Source organism: Saimiri boliviensis, chromosome 11 (assembly GCF_048565385.1).
Source record: "Saimiri boliviensis isolate mSaiBol1 chromosome 11, mSaiBol1.pri, whole genome shotgun sequence".
Taxonomy (NCBI): domain Eukaryota; kingdom Metazoa; phylum Chordata; class Mammalia; order Primates; family Cebidae; genus Saimiri; species Saimiri boliviensis.
This window is the reverse complement of record NC_133459.1, coordinates 67,908,559-67,934,193: the sequence shown is the minus strand read 5'-3', so window position 1 is coordinate 67,934,193 and position 25,635 is coordinate 67,908,559. Positions and strand designations below refer to the sequence as shown.

At 36.5% G+C, this 25,635-nt stretch overlaps 1 protein-coding gene across 11 annotated transcripts in view; it reads right to left on the bottom strand.

The window, feature by feature from the left end:
• Positions 1 to 25,635, bottom strand: part of LRRC7 (leucine rich repeat containing 7) — a 565,757-nt gene that overhangs the window by 418,912 nt on the left and 121,210 nt on the right. For 10 of the 11 annotated variants that reach the window (XM_039474488.2, XM_074381010.1, XM_074381009.1 and 7 more), the window contains exon 2: positions 24,391 to 24,488. In XM_039474488.2, the coding sequence (XP_039330422.1) occupies positions 24,391 to 24,488 (98 nt within the window). Of the gene's footprint in view, positions 1 to 24,390; positions 24,489 to 25,635 lie in introns of those variants that run through there. The other variant, XM_074381002.1, reaches the window with a different exon arrangement.

The following is a 25,635-nucleotide window of genomic DNA, read 5'->3' as shown; positions in this document are numbered from 1 at the left end:
TTCCTGGAAGAGAGGCAGTGAAGGAAAAGTATAGGTTATAAATTTTCTTTATCTGCTACAAAGAAGCACATTAATTTTGTTACAGAATTATTAAAGGTATTTAACCTGTTGATACACGTATCTTGGAACTTAGAACACCTATAAATAAGAACGATGACCAAATTCTTTTTCAAGTTTCAGAAAGAAATGGTAAATCTTTAGATAAAGAGCAGTGATAAAGTTGAATACATTATTATCTGCACTATCTCTCTATGCATATTTTTGTTGTTAGTCTTTAACTAGGAAATATTGTTATGTTAATTAAAAGGCAAACCTCAAAATGAAGTGAATACATGTTAATATAAACATCACATACATGCTATGTGTACACATATAGGCAAACGTATTTAAACAACTTATGAATTGAAGCAACAATTATGCAATCTGTTGAAGGTTTCCTGTAGATCAGAAATTTAAGTTTGTTCATATAATAGATATATAGATATGTAACTAGTACAAATTATAAACAGCTCTAAAGTAATACTGTCCTTTGATAAACTAGCCAGCAAGCACAATATAAGATGTAATATAATCTTCTTTTTCAATTCTTATGGTCCCATTACTCCTAATACGAATATTAAATGAAATAAAATTTTGCTAAGTCTTAGAGTAAATGAATTCCAGGAAATCTAAAATTTATCTGAAATACTTAGATTTGTCATTGAAATATAAAAATATAGTATCACTTTTACGAAGTGAAGTAAAACTAGATTTATTGAACAGCTGTAAAAAGTAAATAATGAATTTAATTTTACTACTTATAATTTAAGAATATGATTCCAGGAGAGACTTAGTCCTGTGAGATTTTTCAAGATAAAATAAGTTAGAACACGGTAAAAGAGAAGTGTGTTTTCATTTTTTGATATAAAAGTAAAATATATTTTGAGTTAAAATTCATATAAAATTTTACTGTTTTCTCTTTAGACTGTTGTAGGTCTCATAAGAATTAAAAGCATTGGATAATTAAAGGCTGGATTCTGCAGACAGATCAGTGAGCCAGAGAACAAGTTACCTCCTGAACTTTGCTTAATGATGGTGTTGATAATACATAACACCAGAAATATAAATTATGTCCATGTAATAAACAGTGCAATTGATCCTAGAAGAGGAAAACACATCTGAATAATGGTTTGTCATAAAACTGCTCACCCTTTCCTGACTGCTATTGATTAAAAACATGCACACACACAACGTCGTTATGGCTATTAAGTAGTAGTATGCCTAGGATACTATCTATATTTCACATCACATCAAAAATATTCATCTCAATGATAAGCTTCCCAAGTGTTAGAATTGTATATTCAATCGAAAGTCATATTTCCGTCATTTATATTTGTCTTTTAGGTCCACCTCTCTATCACACTTATTCCTGATTAGGTAATTCTATACACATTGTGGCTCTTAAAACTTGGTGAATAGCCTCCCTGTCAAGAATTAAAAAGTGAGTCTTCAATGGTTTCTTTCTCATTTTTTCCCCTTCCCAATTAATTTTATAACAAAGTTAGTTAAGAGTTTGACCAAAGAGAGGAAAAAAAGATCTGAAAAGAAAAAGCCTCAGAAAAGGTTTAAAAATCATTTGGTGGTCAAGGAAGCAGGAACAATTGTTCCACCATGGATTATCCCTGGAAATACTGCTGTCTAGCTAAAGTGTTATTAATAACAAGATGCCAGCAAAAATGTTGCTGATCGCAAAAGCTGTCATGTTTACTGTCATCTGCAGTGCTGCGCCCCAAAGACAGCAATAAGAACTGATGCACTTGATGATGCGTTCTATCTTGCTTGACAGTAAACTGATAGGCATGTGACATATCAAATACTATAGGTGAAAATATGTTCTTGATTATATACGGTGTGTGATGACCCAGCAGCAGATAGGTAACATTATTCATCCTCTGGGCGTGTAGCCAAGGGGCACAAAAGTCACATATATTTTTGCTTTTAAAATTAAAAAGGAAGTATTTGGTTTTGCTTTTCACTAGAAAGTGTTCAGATTTGCACAAAATAAAACACAATGCCTTGGTTTGGACATTGCTATAAAAATGTAAACAAAAACAATTTAAAAATTATTAATGCAAAGACTTTCTGAACTTTATACTGCATGGACACATCATTAATTCAAGCATTTAAAATATTTAACATGGAATCTTTCCTTTAGCTTGTATAACACTGGTGATATGATTTTTAAGTTGTTAAACATGAATATCCTCTTGTGAACTAATTTGAAAGTAAATTTAGTCAACCATTTCTAAAATACCATGCTTTGATTAAACAGTTAAGTTTTCTTTAATTTGATAAAACCAGAGATTTTTCCAAAGAGGCTAGAATGCATTCCTTGTTTTCAGGACTTATTTCATAGGAACACTTACATATCTGACATATAAAAACAGCCTCACGTGAAATAGAGTTTTAGTTATTAATGGGTTCATCAGTAAATGTCAAGGAAAATGAATTCATAAATATATCTGACTTTAAAATGCCATTGTTTTAATGACTCTCCTTTTCATTTAATATGGGAGATGAAAAGAAAAATGGGAGTGTATTTTTTTTAAATGAAAATGTCTTCTGCCCTATTTTTTCAGTCATTCAATGAACAAGTATATCCAAAGCATCTCCATGTGCCAGGCCCTGGCTCAGTGTGTGTGATACAGATGGGTGTAAAAGAGCACAGTCCATGTTTCCACTGACCTAAGAGTCTAGTGAAGAAAAATTAACGATACAGCATTCTATTAATAGTATTTCTGCTTAGAGGGGGGTGGGAATTTTTATATCCATTTCCTTCAGTGAGCCTAAAACATCTGAAATGTGTTGTTATTCTAATGTGTATGTTCTTCTAGAGTACTTTCTTATATATGCAACATCTGATTTGACTATTTAGAGAGGAGTTTCTTGAGGTTTGGTTTGTACCCTTCATCCATAATTTTAAGGCCACAAGTACAGCTTTCTTTAGTAGAATTTAAAATATCATTTGTGGTTTTATAGCAAGGGCTGGTGCAGATTTGAAGTTAATGATGTTTAAGGTTAACAACAGCGAGGAAGTCACAAGGGGGAGTGGGACAGTCATGGGCTCAGAGCTACAGTGGACTCCTGAAGGGCTGTCTGACACGCAAGGATTTTTTCTTTCTGGAATGGCCTTGATATACAGCACAACATGACCCTGGTCTTGGGCTGATCAAATTATTTCTCTGCTGAGAAATAAACTTGAAATGGGGAGATAGTAATTTCAAACTTTGGAACTGAATCCTATTAATGGTGGCAACTGAGATAGAATAAACATAAACTCCTACAATTAAGTTCCTTGTAATTTTCTAGATCCCTGTTCCTTTCTTCCTCTTTTCCTCTCTTGCTTCCCAGAGAGGTAGCTCGGTATGTTTCTAAGCTGCTACATCATTGTCTTTTGGGGGTAGCATTTGCCATAAAATAGCAAAGCCAGCTTCACAGTACATGGAAATCTTTCACATTCCTATCCTATGCTGTGAGGAAAAGACATGAAGGTTAATGTGGACTTCTGCCAGGCCAGAAGAACAGGATACTCACAAGTATCATAGGGGGTTGAAATACAGATTTCAGTAAATGGAGCAAGAAAGCCAGATCAATATATGAAGAATTTACAAAGGAGTAATAACAGCACATAGTTACATAGTATTTACTATATGCCAGGAATTGTTCTAAATGCTTTACATATATTAACTCACTCCTTACTATAGTTTCCAAAGAGGAAACTGAGGCACGGGAAGATGAAGTGACTTGCCTGAGTTACATAGCTAGTAGGTAACAAAACTATCATCCAACACGATGGTTTGGCTCCACGATCTACAGCCTAAACCACTCCTGACTGTTTTGTGCTAGCTAAGTTCAGGTTCTGCACCTTTTGGATCCACAGATCAGTGATTTAAAAGGGATCAGAATCTTGAAAAAAAAGGTGAATTTGTGAAGGAACGTCTTCCCAAAAGCTATTACCATAACTTGAGTACCTTTTCCACCTAGAGGTGAAGTCAATGGTGTTACCCTACCCTCTGCTACTTCAGTTTAGTGAGAAAGGCTTTCATGGAGCTGGATATAAATTCCCTGCAGTTGAAAACATAGAAGAGTGGTGCTTGGCTCACACTTAGAGAACTAATTCAGGATATCAGTGGGTTATGGGAGGCTATCTGGCTGCATCAGCATTTATTTGCATGCCAATAGCAAAAAATATGCAAGTGTCCCTGTCAATCAGAAGTAGGCCACACAGAAGAGATAACTTACCTGGGGCCATCTTTGGTCCTGTCCAGTAAAGCTGCCTGGAGGGACAGATGAACCCCACAGGCAAAAACTTGGAGACACATATAATTTCTAGTTGCTTCTGAAGGATTTTCAAGGCCATTCAAAGCAGAGACGTATCTGCAGAGATCAGGAAAGAAGTTCTGCCACTGAAGGAATTCTCTTAAGGAAAGCCATGAAAATAGCTAACAATAGTTTCAACTCTCTCAGAGATGGGCAAGTCCTCTAGCCAAGTAAGTGTTTCCCTTTCTTCTCAAAGCATTTCCAGCTCCTTTTTCTAATATCAAGGAGCTCTGAAATGGTAGCAAAGAAGTCAGAGAGAAGACAAAGGGGATAGGAGTAACTTTGACCAAACCTTCTAGCCTAAAGTCAGATAAGCAGAGGGTTACAGATGGGATGGTGAGTGAAGTAGGAAAAGTCTAAAATTTGAATGAAGACGAAAGCATTGTCCAATAATTTGGACTGAGATAGTCTAATAACAACATTGAGACCATGTTTTGTGAATTAAAGCAATCACAAGGCTATTGTTTACCTAATGATAGGTTAATAATATCAAGGCAGGGTGAGATTATCCCCCTTTCAATGCACAGATGATGAAAATACGGTTATATTTTAATTGTGTCATGAAATATGGTTGTTCAAAATCTCAGTTATATATACTGGGATGTCTAGAATAGGAGAATGCCATGAGTCTGGTTGCCAGGGTGAGGAAGGATACTAGAAATTTTGTTCAGTGTTCTGGATATTCCTAGGAAGCAGAAATAATAAAAGGAAATCTAGATGGGATTCTCCATAAAATTATGGGAAGCTTCTTTTTCATTCAGTTAATTGTAGCTTTGTGAGAGCCATTGCTTTCTGGGGCATGATTTGGAAGACATTCTGGATTACATGTTTTGGCAAGGCATCATTTTTATAAAATATCAGGTAGACTGACATCAGTATAAGAAAGTGCTGGGGAATTAAAAACTTAGCTAAAATAGGGCAATATTCATGAAATTATGTGTCTTGAATGTATGAAAGTTTTATCAAGAGAGGCTCTCTTGATTGGACTTTAATCCAGAATGGATGTCCTAGATATTGATGTGCAGTAACATCATGGCAGACTGAGTCCACAAAAACTTCTGTCAGAGCTTGTGTATAGTTTTAAATGCCACTGGAGTGTTGCTGGAGAGGAAAGACTTCTTCACTCACCTCATGAAAGACTCAGGTTTCATGAGGAAGCATTTTTCACAAACTTTCTGAACTCTTGCCCCATTTTTTCTTTCCCACAGATGTTTAGGAATTACCTGGTTGGCAGGTTCTAAAGATGTGAGTATAGATGCAAAGCTCAGACATGTCCCCCATCTTCTGGAGTCTACCTGAGGATATTTGGTTTTGTTTCCAAGGCCTCAGTTGTACAGCAGTAAACCCCATGGGATGAGGCTAGATGTGCTAAGTCTTAGGAAGATCCTTGTAGCCATGCACTTAAACCACATCCTCCAATATCAGTTTTATCAGTAACGAACATAAATAGACACAAAGTAGATTTTGGTGACTCAAATAATACCTGAAGATATTTTTGATGAAACTAGGGCATGGGGCTATGGGCTGTCAGCTTTAGCTGTGCAGGATTTGGACTTTGCAGTTTATTGTAGTTCATAGCAGTTTTATTCCTAAGCAAATCATTGTTTTTGAACAGATGGGACAGTTTTGTCATTAGTGTATTGGCCCTGCTGGCCTGAGGAGACACTGGCTGAGCTACTGCAGTTTGATCTTGACCTTTGAACTGTGTTATCGCGCAAGCACTGTCCACAGCCTTGTAATTCAGAGAATGCTTATTATGGTTTTGCCCACATTGGGGTAGTGAATCTGATTAATAAACATGAAAAGTAGTTGCAAGTGCTTACTATCTCTTCAGTGGAATCTATTCTCTCTTCAGTGGAATTGAAAACGATAACAAACAAGCTATTAAAATTATTGCACACTTAAAGACTATGAAGAGAGAGAATAAAGAATAAAGACTGTGTTTGGAGCACCTGGACTTTGAGAATTAAGTTTGTGTAAAGTATCCAGAAGGAATTGGAGTTGTCTGAAAGATGCATGTTTTAGTTTTGCTATTAGAACAGAACAGTGGGAAAAAAATTTAAAAAAATATAGAAAAACTGGTTGATTATTTTAGAGGGAAAGAGAGATTTCCTTAGAGAAACATGGAGATTTTGAGACACACTGGCTGTGAAATAGAGAGGCTTGAAAGAAACAGATACTAAAAGCAAATGGATAGATCTAGATCTGACTGATCTTAAAAAGGAACATAGAAAAGCAGATGTTTCAGCTATTACCAGGTGTGTTAGTCCATTCGCATTCTTATAATGGAATACCTGAAGCTGTGTAATTTATAAAGAAAAGAGGTTTATTTTGGCTTATGTTTCCGTGGGCTGTACAAGAAGCATGGTGCCAGCATCTGCTTCTGGTGAGGACTTAAAAAAGCTTATAATCATGGCAGAAGGCAGCATGAGAGCTAGCATATCACATGACGAGTAGAAGCAAGAGAGAGTGATTTTAAACAATCACGTCTCACATGAACTCAGAGCAAGAACTCATGCATTATCATGAAGACAGCACCAAGCCGCATGAGGAATCTGCCCCATGACCAAAACACCTCTCAGTAGGCCCATGTTCAACACTAGCGCTCACATTTCAACATGAGATTTGGAGGGGGGAAAACACCCAAGCCGTATCATTCCACCCCCGTCTCTCCACACCTCTTGTTCTTCTCATGTTGCAAAATACAGTCATCGCTTCCTGATAGTCCTCAAAAGCCTTAGCTAATTCCAGCATCACTCAACATTCCCTAGTCCAAAGTTCACAGTCCCATCTGAAACTCCTAAGAGCCTGTCAATTAAAAAAGGAAGTCATTTACTTCCAAGTTACAATGGTGGTATAGGCATTGGGTAAAGCCAAAAGGGAGAAATCAGCCAAACAAAAATAGTAGTAGGTCCCACACAAGTCTGAAACCCAGCAGGGCAGAAATACAATGTTAAAGCTCCAACAACATCTTTGACTCCATGGTCCACAACTGGGAACACTGTTGTGTGGAGCAGGGTCCCAAGGCAACTCCTTGGGCAAATCCACCTCTGTGGCTTTGCATGATGTAGCTCCTGTGAGTGCTCTCACGGGTTGGAGTTGAGTGCCTGTAGCTTTTCCAGGCTGAGGATACAAGCTGCCAGTGGCTCTAATATTCAGGGGTCTGAAGGGCAGTGGCTAAATTCCCATAGCTCCACCAGGCAGTGTTCCAGTGTGAACTCTGTCTCCACAGTTTTCCTTGGGACTGCCCTAGCAGGAACTCTCTGCAGGGGCTCTGTCTCTGCAGCAGGTTTCTGCTTGGGCACCCAGGATTTTCCACGTATCTTCTGAAATCTAGGTGGAAGCTGCCAAGCTTCCTTCATTCTTGCATTCTGAGCAGCTGCAGACTTTACACCACGTCGAAGCCTCCAAAGCTTATGGCTGGTGCCTTCTGAAGTGACAGTCCAAGCTGTACTTGGGACCCTTTAAGCTAAGGCTGGAGCCAGAGCAGCCAGCATGTGTGGAGCTGTGTCCTGAGGTGGCACAGGGCAGCGAAGGCCTGGACCTGGCCCCTGAAGCCATTCTTTTCTCCTAGGCCTCTGGGCCTGTGATGGGAGGGTCTGCCTCAAAGATTTCTGACAGGCCTTTTGGGCCTTTTCCCTGTTTTCTCGGCTATTAGTGCTTGGCTCCATTTTAGTCATGTACGCTCTCTAGCAGGTGGTGGCTTTGAATCTCATTTCAATTCGTCTCCTAAAAATAGTGTTTCCTTCTCTATCACATGGCCAGGCTGTGAATTTTCTAAACTTTTATGCTGTGTTTCACTTTTAATTATAAGTTCCAAATTGAAGTCATTTCTTTGCTCCAGTATCTGATGATAGGCTGTTAGAAGAAGCCATGTCATATTTTGAATGCTTTTCTGCTTATAGATTTCTTCTACCAGATACCCTAAGTCATCACTCATAAGTTTAGACTTCCACAGATTCATAAAGTTCTTTGCTATGACATAACATAGGTGACCTTACACCAGTTCCCAATACTTCCCTCATTTCCATCTGAGACCTTATCAGCTTGGATGTCACTATTCATATTTCTATCAGCATTTTGGTCACAAATACTTAAGAAATCTCTAAAAAGTTTCAAATTTTCCCTCATCTTCCTATTTTCTTTCGAGGTCTCCAAACTCTTCCAACCTCTATTATCCAGTTCTAAAGCCACTTACACATCTTCAGGTATCTTTATAGCAATGCCCCACTCCTCAGTACCAGTTTTCTGTTTTAGTCCATTTGCATTGCTATAAAGGAATACCTGAGGCTCAGTAATTTATAAAAAAAAATAAGTTTATTTCGGCTCATGGTTTTTAGGCTGTACAAGAAGCATGGTACCAGCATCTGCTTCTAGCGAGGGCCTCAAGAAGCTCACGATCATTGTGGAAGTCAAAGGGGGATCTGGCATATCACAAAATGAGAAGGAAGAAAAGAAAGTGAGGGGTGGTGGTACCACACTCTTTTAAACAACCAGATCTCATGTGAACTCAGAGCGAGAACTCACCTGTTACCTTGAGGACAGCACCAAGCCATTCATGAGGGAACTGCCATCATGAAGCAAACACTACCCACTAAGCCCACTTCTAACTTTGAAGGTCAAATTTCAACATGAAATTTGGAGGGAAGAAAATATCCAAACCATATCACCAGGTCAAAAAATTGTGATTGAAGCCCAAAGAAATCTAACTGCAGCTGAGAGACAGAAATTCAGAGAGCAGTGTGGAATTTCTGGAATGCATCTTCAAGAGGAGGAAGAATCAGGGAAAATCAGCCTTTTAAAGCTATGAATAAAGAGTCCAGAGTGAGAGCAATTAGAGAATTACAGGATGAAGAAGGGTGACACTATATCAAATGTCCAGGAAATTTGAGCAGATATAAGAAGACAAAAGATTAAAAAATATTTAAAGCATTCTGAGATTAGTTCAAAGTGATAAAATTATTATAGGTGAGGGTACTTGTAATTGCCTTATCCTAAGGGAACACTTTGGAAATCTCAGGAATTAGGGGAAATCCAGCAAGATAAGGCAAATTACAAGAGGCCTTGGAAAAGGCAAGCAGAACCATAAGAGATCAAGTCCAGGGTTGGGTTTGATGCTGACTTCATGGGAAATTTTTTCCTGGATGGGATTATCGAACCCAGGGAGGAGATAATGAACATGATTTTCTTGAACAGTGGAGGCTTTTGGAAGACTCAGAACTTATTAATTTCATATCTCTCATATGTGAAACCTCATGAGACATTTAAGAAAATATGTTAGAAAAAATGTGTTTGCTTCTGAAAGCAATGGACAACTAAAACACAAAGTACCGGTAAATAGTACTAGTTTTACGTTGTTAAAGAAAGAAAGAGATTGACTATGGGAGCAATTTAAACTCTTAGCAACTCAGTTCAGACCCCTGAAATAGAGTTGTCAGATTCAGGAAATCAAAATAAAAGACACTCATGATGCTAATTTTATGTGTGAACTTGGCTGGGCTATGGTGCCCATACACTTGGTCAAACCTTATTTTGGATGTTTCTGTGAGGGTGTTTTTGGATGAGATTAACATTTAAATTGGTAGACTTAGAGTAAAATAGATTGCCCTGAATAATGTGAGTGGGCCTTATCCACTCAGTTGAAGGCATTAACAGAAAAAGACCAACCTTTCTATAGAAAGGATTTCTGCTAGCACACAGCCTTTAGACTTGAATGGCAACATCAATTCCTCCCTAGGTCTCCAGCCTATCAGCCTATCCTGCAGATTTTGGACACGCTTGTCTCCAAAATCGTGGGAGCCAATTTCTTAAAATAAATCTCTCTCAATATATGCACACATCCTATTGGTTCTGTTTCTCCTGAGAACACTGACTAATACAGACAGTCAAATTTGAGTTTCAGATAGGCAATGAATTTTTTTTCCATATAAATGAGCCTAAATACTGCATGGGATATACAGATGTCTATATTTATATTATCTATATCTATATCTAATTTATTGATTCATATATACAGGAGTTAATGAGATTTATTGTAAAGAATTGGTTCATGCTATTATGGAGGTTGAGTTCTTCCATAATCTGCTATTCATAAGCTGGAGATCCAGGAAAGCCAGTGATGTAGTTTGAAGGCATAAGAGACATGGAACCAGTAGTGTAGGTTCCTGTTCATGTCCACTAACCTGAAAACCAGGAGCACCAAGGGCAGGAGGAGATTGACGTCCCAGCTCCAGCAGTGAGCAGAGCGACTCTTCTGTCCAACTTAAATACTAATTGTTTTCTGAAAGCATTCTCATAGACACACCTGGAAATAATGTTTAACGAGATCTGGGTATCCTGTGGCCTAGTCAAATTTACATATAAAATTATCCATCATGCTATGTATTACAAGTACACAGAAGTGGGAGAGCCATACAGCCAACATTAAATTGGTATTTGTTGAATAAATGAGTGTAATTTGATCATATTTTGGAAGCTTTGAGAACAATGTAAGATACAACTTGAGATGACAGTAGAATATAAAGTGTCAAGGCTTTGGTTTAGAATGGTCTTGAAGTTAAATCTACATTGTTCTTCCTCTCTGCTCCCAGTAATCCCAGAAGGATCCATGCAAAGTAGGGATTGATATCTGGGTAGAGGCTGCCCTAATAAATACCCCTCCAGCTGTCCAAAGCCTTAATATTTAAGTCTAAAAGCTTAAGAGATAAAGATTTTAGGGAACATTAGAAGTGAGATGCTTATCATGCACTCATCTATTTTCTGTGTGGAGGGATTTCCCTCATACTCTTGACTTCTTACATCATTTCCCCTGCTAGAAAGAGAGGCAATTTATCTGGTTAATAAATTTTGGAGAACTGGGCATAAGTAACCCAGTACCTTCCTCCATCTTTCTTTGAGATGGATCTGCTTCAGGAAAGATACACTACGTTAATCTGCTCCTCACTGCTATAGGTTTTGTAGGAGGAGCTCCCACAAAAGGAGCCCTATGTTTTTTTTGTATTGCTGTGTTTAGGTGGATTGGTATGTCCATTTCTAGAGTATATTATGAAAAACTCCATGGTTGCCAAAAATCCTAACTGTGTTCTCCAATCTAGCCTTTATAAATAATAAAGATCAGGATGATGCTGATACCTTGTCAATATTTTAATTGGTTTCAAAACTATTTTATAATATGAAAGTTATCTATTGGATGCCATTAAACTCCAACTGTACTTTCAACTACAACTACTGTGCCTTGAATCAAGTTGTTTCTTTTCTTTTCTTTCTTTCTTTTCTTTTTTCTTTTTTTTTTTTTTTTTTTGAGACAGGGTCTTCCTCTGTTGCCAAAGCTGGAGTGCAGCAGCGCAATCACAACTCACTGAAGCCTCGACCTCCCAGCCTCAAGCAATGCTTCTACCTCAGCCTCCTGAGTAGCTGGGGCTACTGGTATGTGCCACTGCTCCTGGCTAATTTTTGTTCTTTTTGGAGAGACAGGAGTTCGATGTGTTGCTCTTGCTGGTCTCAAACTCCTGAGCTCAAGCGATCTACCTGGCTCAGCCTCCCAAAGCATTGGGATTACAGGGATCAGCCATAATGCCTGGCCAAGTTGTATCTTTTATAATTCATTCCTTTCTATTTTTTTCAAACTTTATTAGAGTGATGACTATATACCAGATGCTATGCTTAATGTTAGTGATAGACAGATAAATAGGATGTGTTTGTTTGCCCTTAAGCAATTTATAACCCACTGGGGAAGAAATAGACATGCAAACAATGAGATAAACTACAATTAGATGAGTACTACATTAATAATCTTTTTCTAGTGTTTCAGGAACAGATAGAAGGGAGGTCCTGAAACCATCCCTATAAGCCTCATAAAATTATTCAGGTAAGAAGGGAGGGTGAGAAACAAGAAACAAAAATAAACCAAACTGTCAGCCCATTCAGTGTGAAACACTAGGCCAGCTTGTCCTCTGATCTGCTTCCTCTTGGCTGTTTGGGGCCTATTGCCTCAGTACCACCCAAACCCTGTTACAAGATTATTTCCCCTTTGCAGCTCTATAGATAATAACCTGAACATTATGAAATGTTGTTTTCTCTTTAAGATATTCTTTCAGGTCTTGCATAACAGTAAAACTGCTGATATCAGGGGATTTGAAGGACCCCACTGATACCAGCTGGTCTGAAAGACCCACAAGAAGCTGACTCACCAAAAAATGGGTTTCCATGTACTGATGATTTCATCCTCCTTAGCTCAACCAACAAGCAACCCCAATTTTCCAGCCCCTTACCCTCCATGATTCCCTTAAAAAGACCAGCCCAGAATGGATGGATGGGGAGATGGATTTGAGGGTCTCCTTCATCTCCGCATCTGGTGCTCTGCAATCACTTAACTCTTTGTCTAGGGCAAATCCAGCTGTCTCAGTGTAACGGGTGTATTACTGCATAGTGGGCATATGAATTTGTTGGTCCTTTAACAGTCCTGACCTCTGCCAAGAAGAGGAGGAGAGGCATCAGGAAAGCTTTCATAAGGAAGGGATGGACAGCAAGGCAGTCACTACTAAAAGGAGAGGAAGGGTGTAAAAAGGGCTGAAACGGTATTCAAAAGAGTCCTTCGCCAGATAACAAAACTAAGCTTCGTCAAAAATATGTAGTAGCTGAAATTTGCTTTTCAAATCCTTCACTTAAATACTTTACTGGCTTTTTCCTACTTCTTCTCAGACATCCAAAGATCTCTTGCTGTCTGATTCCTTCTAGTTATGGTGGTCATTGATCTGAAAACACTTCCATTTTGAAGAGTTTTATGACTTGACTACAGTTACTCATCAGAGACATTTGCATTTATAAAAAGTCTAGTGGGAGCTCAAGTCCTAATACAAATGACTGATTTGCTAAACCAGAGGTGCTAGGAAAATAAGTTCCAATGGATCTTTTAAAAAATTATATCCTGCGTAGCATCTCAGGAAGAGTTTGGCTGCAAAAATAACTGTGGAAGCTGGAGCAAAGCTATGGACCTTCTATAGAAGAGCTTACAATGTACTTTTGGTAAGCTATTTGCCTGAAGTTTGAATGAAAAAACCATCTATATATACCTAAAATACTTCAATGTGGTAACAAATTTGCATTGACTTGATTTCAATTTTCCAAAGGTCTAAGAATACTCAGGGTATGAATCTAATTTGATCTAATCCTTTAATCTTATTTTTATATTATGCTAAAATAAGTAGTCAAATGTATTAATTTCGGGTGTGCAGATAAAATTCAACTGAGTGCAGCTTCCCTACAAGACTATTTCCCCTTAGCTGCTCTATAGATCACATCTGAACATTAGGAAATGTTGTTTTCCCTTTAAGATATTCTTTCAGGTCCTGCATACCAGTAAAACTACTGATATCAGCTGATATCAAATTTAAATAAATTTTTAAATTTGTTGTTATGACACTGTTTAACTTCAATCCAAGATATTAATAGAAAAATAATATGAATAATAGGATTTTCTAGCTTACTATTAGAGACAATGAGAAATCACTGACCACTTGTTTCTCTTGAGCACCCTTGTGCTAAAATCGTATACTATATTCTTTTAGCTTTGTTGTAGAATTTAGTAATAGTCACCTTAATAATGAACCTAAGAAATGAGGAGTGGGGAAGACTGGAATGAATGCACCTAACTAGAGTTAAGCAGAGCTGGGTAGGAATATTTAGTTCGGTGTCTCTGATACTGCAGCATGAGTATTAATTTATAATTTGTGAAGCTATACATACATGTTACATGCATTTCTTTGTAGGTATGATATTTTATATTTAAAAAATTTAAGGGTTAAGCAAAAGATGAATGCCAGAGAGGGAAAATGAGGACATAGCATGGTGTAGGCAGATAGCATAAAACAGTAGGACTAAGACAGCTTTCAGAGTCAAACTTAGGTTTCTATCTCAGCTTCAGCACTTACTAGCTATGTGAGATTGCATAAATTACTGAACCTTTCTGAGCTCCTGCAGCCCTTTCTGGAAAACCTAACAGTTGTTTAAGGTCAAAAGGAAGAAGGGCCGGGCACAGAGTGTGAGAGATGTAGGGGAAATCAGTCTGGTTTTAAAACAGAAAGAAACTGAATTAAGAAATTTAAAGGAGAAACTCAAGATGATGACAATGTAAACTGCTTACAAACAGGGCTCAAATAGAAAAAGAGGGAACCGAATGATATATACGTGCCTGGAAGTCACGGTGACATTAGTGTCCTGATTCCTGATATTCCAAGTACCACCTCCTCTATCCTTTGCTCCCATTCACGACCATAACATATTTTGGGATAGTTGAGTATGTTTAGACAAACATATAGTATATGCAAAATACGGGATATAGTGTTGAGTAATCTTACCTGCTCTGTTACTTAGGCTAAGCCAAATAGCAAATACAAAATCTGAGATTAATTTTAATACTAAAATAGCTCTTGAAAGTGATTAACCCAGTACAATAGGCTCAGACCAATGAGTACGTAACATTCTCCTGGTATACAGTAACGATCATGAATGGGGATGTACTCCATTTAGGCCAATAAAATAATAAAATAGAGAGTATTTTCCTGGGGCTTCTAGGAGAGTATTTAAAAAAAAAGCATAAAAAGAGTCCAAGAAAGATAGCATTTTCTCCTCTGCAAATTTTCATTCACATGCATGAGGTTTCTAACTGCAGAACATCGCTGCTAGCCCAAAAATAAAGCTGACACCCAGAGAATGGTGAAGTTCTGAAACTTACCTTATTTCTGAACTTCTAGTTATGCAAACCATCACATTGCTTTAGTAGATATGAGATGTTCCTCCACCCCCTGTTGCATAAGCTCCTGACCACAGTAGCACCAGGTCATCAACATCACAGTTGGGTCACTGGGACATGGCTTACAACTGATAAAGAAGACAAGTATCTGGGGACCCAGCACAGACTTGAGGTGAAGTTAACTGGAAAAGGGGTGGCTCCAGAATCTACTAAACAAATGAACCCTACTTCTTACATTGCACTAATGTTCCTTACTTCCTTTACAATAAAGCATCTGAAGCTTGATTAATTTTCAATCCCTGACTGACACATATTTCATATACAATTCTTAACAAGAATGGTTTGTCAGGCTTCTCAGTTCTTGAAGGAGAAAACTAAAATGGAAAACAGAATGTCAAAAGAAGAGGTCGTTAAAAAGCAAGAACAGTCACAGCAAAAGTGACAGCTGACAACTTGATATAGAGGGAAGCACACAGACAGAATTCCAATATCACACTTTATAATAATGGCAGATTATAAAACCATCCTTGAGTTATTAGAAATAAGCTAACTTATATTCAATGGCTTCTACTACAAAGTTTAAGAAAATACAAGCTTGTAAAATTAAACCAAATACATACAATTTCAGGATTGTTAACTCCTCTTGATGGACTGTTCCCTGTATCATTATGAAATGACCTTCTTTATGCCTTGTCATATGTTTTACTGTGAAGTTACTTTTATCCTGATATTAATATAGTCACTGTAGCTTTCATTTAAATAATTTAGCATGGTATTTCTTTTTCCATCCTTTTATATTTAACCTTTTTGTATTTTTGCATCTAAAGGACATTTTTATAGACAACATATAGAGCTGGTCTTACTTTTTTTTCTCCATTCTGATAAGCTTTGTCTTTTAACCTTTTACACCATTTACAGTTAATGTAATTATTGATGTGTTAGGACTTATGTCTAATACATCTAATTTTATTACTTGTTTTCTGTTCTGTTCTCCTGGTTTCTTGTTTCTCTGTTTCTTTTTCCTTGACATCCTCTAGGTTATGTGAATATGTTTAGTTTACTTTTGATGAAGTTTTTGAGTGTATTATTTTGTACAGTCTTCTTAGTGGTTGCTTTAGGTATTACAATATACATATGTAACATCACAATCTACTGGTATCAGTGTTTATACCATTTCAAGTAAAGTAGAGAAAACTTAGATCAATTTAGGTCCCTTTACCCTTTACACTTTTTAAATATTAATGGACTTAATTACTTCATCTACATATATGTGTAGCACATCAGATGGTACTATAGTTTTTGCTTCAACCATAAAACATAAGGTAAAGAAAATTCCATTATTCATATTTCTATTTCTATTCATTCTACTGCTCTTTCCTTTCAGAAGGTACAAGTCTTATTCTGTTAAACTTTTTCCTGTGTTTGGAGAGTTTTGTTTAGCCATTGTTTTGGGGAAGGTTTGCTAGCTAGCAACAAATTCTGTCAGTTTTCCTTCTTCTGAGAGTGACTTTATTTTTCTTTCATTGCTGAAGGATGGTTTAGTTGGATATAGGATTCAGGATTGACAAGTCTTATAATACCTGAAAATCTTGTGTGTCATTTCCTTCTGGCCTCTGTGGTTTCAGATGAAAATAATACTGCCATTTTAATTGATGTTCCTTTATATGTAATGCATTATTTCTGTTACTTTATATGTAATCTGTTCTCTCTGGTTGTTTTTAAGATTTTTCTTTATCTTTGGTCCTCGTAAGTTTGAAGTGTCCTATTGTAGATTTTTTTGGTTTATCTTCTTTGGAGTGGACCCAGCTTCTTGAATATCTAGATTTATGTCTTTTATCAACTTTGGGAAGCTTGCAACAATTACTTCTTCAAATACTTTTTCTATCCCATACTCGTTCTTCTCTGCTGAGACTCTGATGATACAAATATTATGTATTTTGTTATAAATCCATAAATCCGTGAGGTTCTGTCCATTTTTCTGTTTAGCATATACTCTCTTCGTTGTTCTTATTGAGTAAATTCCACTAATCTACGTGTTCACTTAATCTCTTTTCTATAATTTTTACTCTACTATTGAGTACATTAAGTGATATTTTTATTTTGGTAATTGTGGTTTTCAGTTACATAATTTCCATTTGGTTCTTTTTTACAACTTCTATTTTTTTTTTCCCCAAAGTTTTCTGTTTTTCTTCACTTGTTTCAAGAGATTATGTAACTGTCTCCTGAAACATTCTTATGATGGATGTTTCAGTTTCCTCCTCAGGAATTCGAATTTCTAATTTGTCTTAGTATTGGGGTCAGTGGCTTGTCTTTTCTCAGATTGTGTTTTCTGTGGTTCATGATATGATGAGTTACATTCAATTGCATTTTGAATATTTGATTATGACATTAGGAGACTTTTAATCCTATTGAAATCTTTTATTTTAGCAGGTTTGTATCCCGTTTAGGTTTAGCTAATAGGTTTTGGACTAATTTTGTAGCTTTAGTCCCAGTGGCAGTAAGTGTTCTGATTGTTTATGATGCTAATGCTGTTCTGGTCTGCTCTGTTTTTCTGGCACTGTCAGGGACTCTGCTCGAACTCTGCTGTTGTCATCTGTTAGAGTTGAAGGTGCTTCTCTGGGTTCTCTAATATCCCTAGGTAAACTTCTGGGAAGGCACAGAAGCCACTGGGCCTGGGTCTCTTTATGACACTGGTTGAAAGATAGGAAGACACAGGGCTTTACCGCTCCCACCATTTACCCCCAGATAGATGTGCTCACCAGGGAGAGCAGAGCAGGGATGGCCTGGGGCCTTATTGTTCTGTTTCTGCAGGTGAATTGAACTGCCTGTTGATCAGGATTATGGAATAAGATATTGGTGGCTCTCTTCCAAATCCCTGTTTTTTACTCTCCCGGCCCTCTGGACTGAGACAGTAGGCTTCACTGTTTTTTCCTTCTTTTCTTCATGCCTGTTGACAGTACCAGTTTGCAAACCTCTCTGGTGCCCAGCCCAGGGATATATAGGACATAAAAAGAAAATGCAAGAAGCATACCGTGATGTCTTTCCTTAAGTCCTGATGTCCCAGTCAGTTTGCCTTCTTCTTTGAAGCTTTCAGAGGCCTTTTAAAATGGTCTGTTGAATAATTTTTCCAGAGTGTTTAGTTTTATTTAGAACTGAGGATCAGGAAAGGTGAGTCTATGCCATCTGTTCCAGAACCAAAAACTTGGCCGTCCCTCCCTTCCTTTCTCCCTCCTTCCAACTATCTTTTTCTCCCTTTCTCTTTTCTCTCTTCATGGCTTTCTTTCCTTCCTTATATTCCTTTTATTTTTATCTCCCCCATCTATCTCTTTATTTCCAGCAGATTCTTGTGGTACATTTTCATTTTTGAAGTTAAGTAATTAATTCCTTCACTCATTTCACATTAATTCTAACATACATGTTGAACACCTACTAACTGTCAGGCAATATGCCTGTGTTATTAATATAGTGAATAAGATGGCACACTTGCTGCTCAGAAAGCTGATAGTGTAATTCTAAAAGATCTGACTGCATGTATCTGTCTGTACGGCTATTATATAACTGATTTTCATACAGTACATCAGAAGACATTTTAATATGCACTCATATTTTAATAACTTCAAAAGTACACTATGGTAAATCTTTTATCATTTTTCTTTGAATTGTTCTGATTCCCTTCTTAAGAAAATTTATAATTCTTAGGTTGGATTTTCATTCTCCATTCCCCCACATGTAATTGTTTTCCATTGTTATTTATTATTTCATCTCTTTCCTTTGTATTTGTGGCATGCTTCCGGTTACAATTGTTCAAGTTTCTGATATTTCTACATGTAAATTCTTCTATTGACTACTGAAAAGATTTTAATTCTGATCTTCAAGTTTAGTTTTTTAAATAATTCCCTCCTCAACAATGTTCGTTTTTCTTTTTATTTTCTTTAAAATAAGTTTTTCCACATTGTTTATTTTGCAGGTATTTCTCAGAGTATTTCTTGTGTAACTATTGAAAATTTTTAAATTTTTCTTCTAGTTTCTTCATTTATTATTTTGTAAAGGCAAACTATTCCTTTCCAGGGTAACTTCTTTCCTCTAGTTCTACATTATTTTAAAATACGTATTTTTTTCTCTTATCACTGAATGTGATCAATAATTATAAGAAAGCCAGTTTGGTTGAATCACAGAGGGAACAGGAATAGAGTATGAGATGAAGCTGATGGGGCGGGTAGAGACTAGACTCTGCAAAATCTTATAATCCACAGTATGGCTTTTGTCTTTCTTGAATGAGCAATGGAAAACCATGGGGTTATTTTAAGATAAAGGGGGTTTCCTAACTGTGTGTAGGAAAGCCAATTATGGGAGCATTTGGTTGAATCTTATGCAGAATATTTACAAAGGTGATTTGTGAACAGATTCAAAACATATGTAGGAGGTCAAGTTGAGAGGCCTTGAAGTTAGAGTGAAGATAGGAGAGTAAAGGAGATAAAGTGTATGAAAGATGACTCCCAGGTTTATGAATTTTGAACCTAGATGGTTAACAGCATCACACATTCTGACAGAAAACACTGGAAGAAGCTCGGGCTTTAAGTAAAATATTGTAGATTTGGTTTTTGGATTTGTTGTGTTTGATGCATTGTTGAAACATTCAAGAATGTGTCAAGTGCACATTGTGATGAACAGAGAGAGGTTTGGTCTGGAGATATCAATTTGTGAGTCATCTGATTATAGGAATAACTAACACTGTATGCAATGACATTGTTTGGGGAGGAAGCATATTTTGAAAAAAAAAAGAAGACTTCAAACTGTCTTCCAAAATTCTAATATATAATGGCTGGAAGGAGAAAGTTGAGCATGCAAGAGAGTAACCAGAAAGATTATAGAAAAATCAGGATAGTATTCTATTATGGTACCAAGGCATTAGATTATCTCTGTCTTAGCCTATTCAAGCTGCCATAATGAAATTCCATGAGCTAGGTAGCTTACAAATGACAAAAATTTATTTCTTACACTTCTGGAAGCTGGGAAATCCAAGATCAAGATGTTGGCAGATTTGGTAGCTGGTAAGTCCTGCTTTCTGGTTCACAGATGGTGCCTTGTCACAGATTACCTCCAAAAAGCCTATCTCCTAATATAATATTAATTGGATTTTAACATATACAGTTTGGAGGGATACTAATATTCAGATCATTGCAGTTTTCAAAAGGACAAAATAATCAACAGTATTGATCCCTGCTGAAAAGTCAAGTAAGATGAGCATTGAAAAAAAAATGCTTGATGGATTAGCAAATGGTATATTGACTTCTAAGAGGCCCCATGATCATCAACATAATCCTTGATGCTTGAACCCTATATAATCCCCTGTCCTTGGATATAAGCTGGATCTATGACTTTCTTCTAGACAATAAAATATGGCAAAGGCAATGGTGTAATTATGATCCCACATTTTGAGTTAGTCAAAATTGAAATTGTCTTGGGTGTGCCTGACTTAATCAGGTGAAAGCACTTAAAAGAGAGACAGGTAATTCTCCCTGAGCGGAGGGAGTAAATTGGCTAATTTGGAAGGTCTGTGCAGCAAGGAACTTCTGGAGGCCTCTAGAACCTAAAAGTGCCTTCAGCTGGCAGCCAACAAAATCCTGGGACTGTTTGTCAGACCACCACAAGGAAACAAATTCTGCCAACAGCCTAAAGGAGTTCATAAGTGAATGATTTCCCCAATTGAGCTTTTGATAAGACTCTAACCTGGTGAGATCTGAAGCAGAGAACTCAGCCTGGACTTAGTGCCTGGACTCCTGACCTCCAGAAAATGTGACATGATAAATGCATGTTATTCTAAGACACAAGTTTGTGTGAATTTGCTACACAGCAGTAGAAAACTATTAAAACAACATAAAAAATTACTGGTAGTCTGAACAAAAGCTGTTTCAGTAGAATGACTGGGTAGGAACCAGACTGGACTACCTTGGAGGAATGAGTGGGAGACAAATAAATGGAGCAAGTATAGATAACTCTTAGATAAATCAAGAGACTTTCCTGGAAATAGAACAGAGTGCAGGGTGGTAGCTGAATGGGGCTATGGCTTTGAGGACAAGGTTTTTATTTTGTATTTTAATGCAGAATAATCTAAACATGTTTAAAAATCTTTTGTTCAGAATAATCTATTTTTACTGAACGTGTTTACTTGACTGTGCCAGATGCAGCATAGGTAGATATAATTCACATTAAATAACTAAGATCTACCTCTGGTGACCTTATCTTGATTTTAACATTGCAAATATTGTAAAGTGGTATAGAGCATTATAAAAGAAAACAATACAGAGTATGCTACTAGGCAAAACCTTCCTGTATACAACATCTCCAAATGAAAGATTTCTTTACTCTGAAGGATCTTATGGTCTGAACCAAGTTTCCTCATGCCTTTCAATTCTTAGTACAGAAAAGCTACTATGATTTGACTTTCAACGAGAGTTTTCAAAGGTGGCACATTTGTGTGGGAGTTGGCCAACAAGTCTTGGTGTAGATCTATACTGAATCTGTAGAATCACAGAAAAAGTACCATTCCATTGTGTTAAAACAAACAAACAAACAAGCAAAAAACTCAAAAAACTAGTATCAAACAGGAATTACCATTTAAGATTGCTGCAAGAATTTCAGCTCTATGGTATTTGCTACAACCTCTTCTTTGTCATGCATTATTATTTCTAAAAATAGTTGTGGTAATGTCTGTGCATTTGCATTTCTGATCCCCAAAAATGCCTTATTACCTCAAACAAATGTTTAGTTTGAAATAAGAAGAACAATATTAAAAGTTAAAGAAAGAGACAGAAAGAGAAAAAAGAGAAAAGAAAACTTGCTACATCCCAGGTTCTGTACCAACTACTTAATATAAATATCTCCTTTAATGCTCAAAATTAATCCATAAAGTTGGTTGTAACATATCCTCATTTTCTTCAGTAAATAAACTGAATTTTATATTCAAAATAAGTATTCATGGTCCTGCAACTGGTCACATTAGGTGTCATATTAGAGAATAAACCCTTTTGTGTGTCTCTAAAGTTAATAGTTTTAACTATCATGATATGTTGCTTCCATTACAAAAAAAATGTGGCCTTTCTTTCTCAAGGAATTCACACTAGTCTGTAACAGGGAAAGAAGAACTGCTCATTGTACTAACAAGGGAAGATAAAGATGTCTATGGAAGAGAATAAAATTTTATAGATTTTGCATTTTTCAATACATCTTTTCATGTTCAGTAACATACTCCAGCTGAATTTCTGTGGTGAGACTTCAAAGATTTCCCTGTCATAATCCAATTGATGAGAACTTATAACATAAGCAAGAGTTATATCATGTACCTTGTTAAGCACACATTAGGTAGCTTAACATATATATTTTACATTAGAGAACAATAAAACTTGATTATGAAATACACCAATGATTATTCCTCTTTTGTGTAGATAATGATTTAATATCATTTGATGTCAATCATTTTACCTAGATTAGTCATTTTCAATCTTGAGCTTGCATCAGAATCTCCTGCAGATCTTCTTTAAAAAAAGGTCACCAAACCCTGCTCAGTTTCTGATTCAGTGGGTATGGTTTGCAGCACTAGAATTTGCATTTTAAGCAAGTTCCCAGATGCTGCTGCTGCTGCTACTGCTCCTAGGCCTGTAGATCACAATTTGAGAATGACTGGCTGAGACCAGGGTTCATATAGATTTTCTGTAAAGACCCAGGTAAATATTTTTGGTTTTGTGGACCATTTGGTCTCTGCTCAACTGCTCAACTCTTCCTTTGCAGTGCAAAATCAGTTGTACATAATATACAATAAGTAGGTGATGGCTGTATTTCAATAAAATTGTACTTAAAAAAACAGGTGCCAGTCTGAGTTTCATCAACAAACCATAATTGGCCAACCCCTGGCTTAGACCAACTCAGTACAAGAACACTGAAAAATCACTTCGTTTATGTTAAATGGCAATTCTGTGATAATCATTTGCAGATATATCTGTAAATATCCCTTCTAAATTTTATTTAAATATCTACAAACCAGTAAACTGATGGTCTTCATGAAGCATAGAGAAGAAACCCTAAAGTTTTTCTATAAACCCAATGGAAAATAAGCAATACTTTTAAGCAAGAGTCTGCATTTTTTAAATGCCCATGAACTCTATCTTTATTTTCAAGTTTTAGTTTTAGTTAAATATTGTTTGTGTTTAGTTAAATAAATCTATCAGTTTAAAGAAGACCAAAGCATGATTGAATGACATATATGTCAGTTCAGTAAGGTTATATATTAACTTGATAAGAAACAAAACAAGAACACTCTGTTTGCCATGAGTGTACCCTGCTTTGATGTAGTTGATCTTTACCCACAGCAGTATACTTCAAACTAATTTAAAAATGTCAATATAATCTTAAATATCTACTTAACTGTATACTTCAGTAAACCCACTACATTAGCTTTATCCTTGTAAAATGTAAGTTCCCGTAAAAGGACAAAATTCCGAAAAATTTTTTATCATAATGAAACGTGATTTAGTTTCCCGAAAATAATTATATGCAAATATCATGAAAAAAATTAGTATTATCATTCATTTTATAAACCTAAAATGAGAATATTATGTCAAGAGTCTCCAACAATCTACTATATGCTATAGATAATAAGCACGTAAAATCCCGACAGCCAATGGCATATTCTAATATCTAATAACTTGAGGATGAACTAAAATGACTTTATACAGGGATTCATGGTATCTATCTTTCAGAACATTTTCCTAAATTCAATTACATCAAATGTTTCCATTTGGCAAACAGATTTACATTTACTGGAAGATATCTATGATTTTGTCTAGTGTAGTGATTTGAAAAAGTTTTCAGTTAAAAAAAATGTCAAAAGAGCCCTGTGACTAATAGGAAACTGGAAAGTGTTGATTTTTAGATACATTTCAAAAGTTTCTTTACTTCAGTACTTCTCAGGACCATTACCATGCAAGGTATAAATATCTAAGAAAGATTTGTCAGATTGTATAGTCTTTTCCCATTGCATTTGAACATGGAACTTGATTATCAGTAGAACATCTTGAAGCGCCAGAAAAATACTCTTAAGAAAGCAATCTTCTAAGTAAGCACTTACATTCAGGTAACGTAAAGTAGATTATTTTAAAAGATCAATTAGATTCAACAAATATTCTATTACTTGGCCAACCATTTAAAGGTCACCCATTTCATTTTACTATGCTACTCACCAAAATCTATCTAGAACACAGGTAATCCTAATTAAACATACTTACACTCCTCTTCAGGCCTCTTCCGAAGTGCTGCACGAACCTCTTTACAAGGACTTCTCTGGTATTGCGGGGGATTCCTTCCCCTTATTAGGTTCTCCATCCTGTAAGAGAGAATTGAAAGAGTATTTTAATACCAACATTTTGATAAATATTTACAAGTTAAATGGTCTAAAATTCAAATACCCAAAGATCTTTGCTAGACAACACCATGAAGACGCTCTGGCAAGGAGCAAGCTGCCAGGGAGCATCAGGGACCACAGTAAATTGGAGAGTGCTTGACTTTTCTGGCATTCCAATTAAACAAAACTGAAAAACACCAGGTGTATGAAACTTATGCATATGCTCTAGAGACTGCCATGGACTGAATATGGTCCCCACAAAATTCAAATATTGAAGCCCCAGTCCCCAATGTGATTTGTAGGTAGGGCCTTTGGGAGGTAACTAGGTTCAGAGGAGGATAGGAGTGGAACCTCTGTGATGGGATTAATGTCTTTATAAAAAGAGAAAGAGAGATGAAAAGGGAAAAAGAGTAGACCTCTCTCTCTGCCATGTAAAGACACAGGGAGGAAGCTGTCTTCAAGCCACAGTGAGGACTTCCACAAGGAACCAAATTTACCAGCACCTTGACTTTGGACTTCCTAGCCTCCAGAACTAAGCAACAGTCTGTGGTTTCAGTCACCCAGTCTATGGTATTTTGCTACAGCAGCCCAAGCTGACTAAAATAGAAACCTATTGACTAAAAAGTAATTTCTTGCAAAATAAATAGTCATAAAAAATAAGGTTACCCTTTAAAAAGAAAAAGCATATCTTTCCCAATGAGATACTTTAGCCAGAACAGCCATTATTAAAAAGTCAAAAACAATAGCTGTTGGCATGGATGTGAAAAAGGAACACTTAGACACTGCTTCTAGGAATGTAAACTAGTACATTCTCTATGACAGACAGTGTGGAGATTTCTCAAAGAACTAAAAGTAAATCTACCATTCGATCCAGTAATCCCACTACTGATTACCCAAAGGAAAAGAAGACGCTATTTCATAAAAACACCTGCACTCATATGTTTGTACACCACAATTCACAATTGCAAAGATATGAAATCAACCTAACTGCCCATCAGCCTGTGGGTGGATAAAGAAAATGTGGAATACATATAATATTTTGATATATGTCATATATAATATATATGATACATATTATATATTATATATAAAGGTGGGGTATATATGTGGGACAAATACGTGGAATATA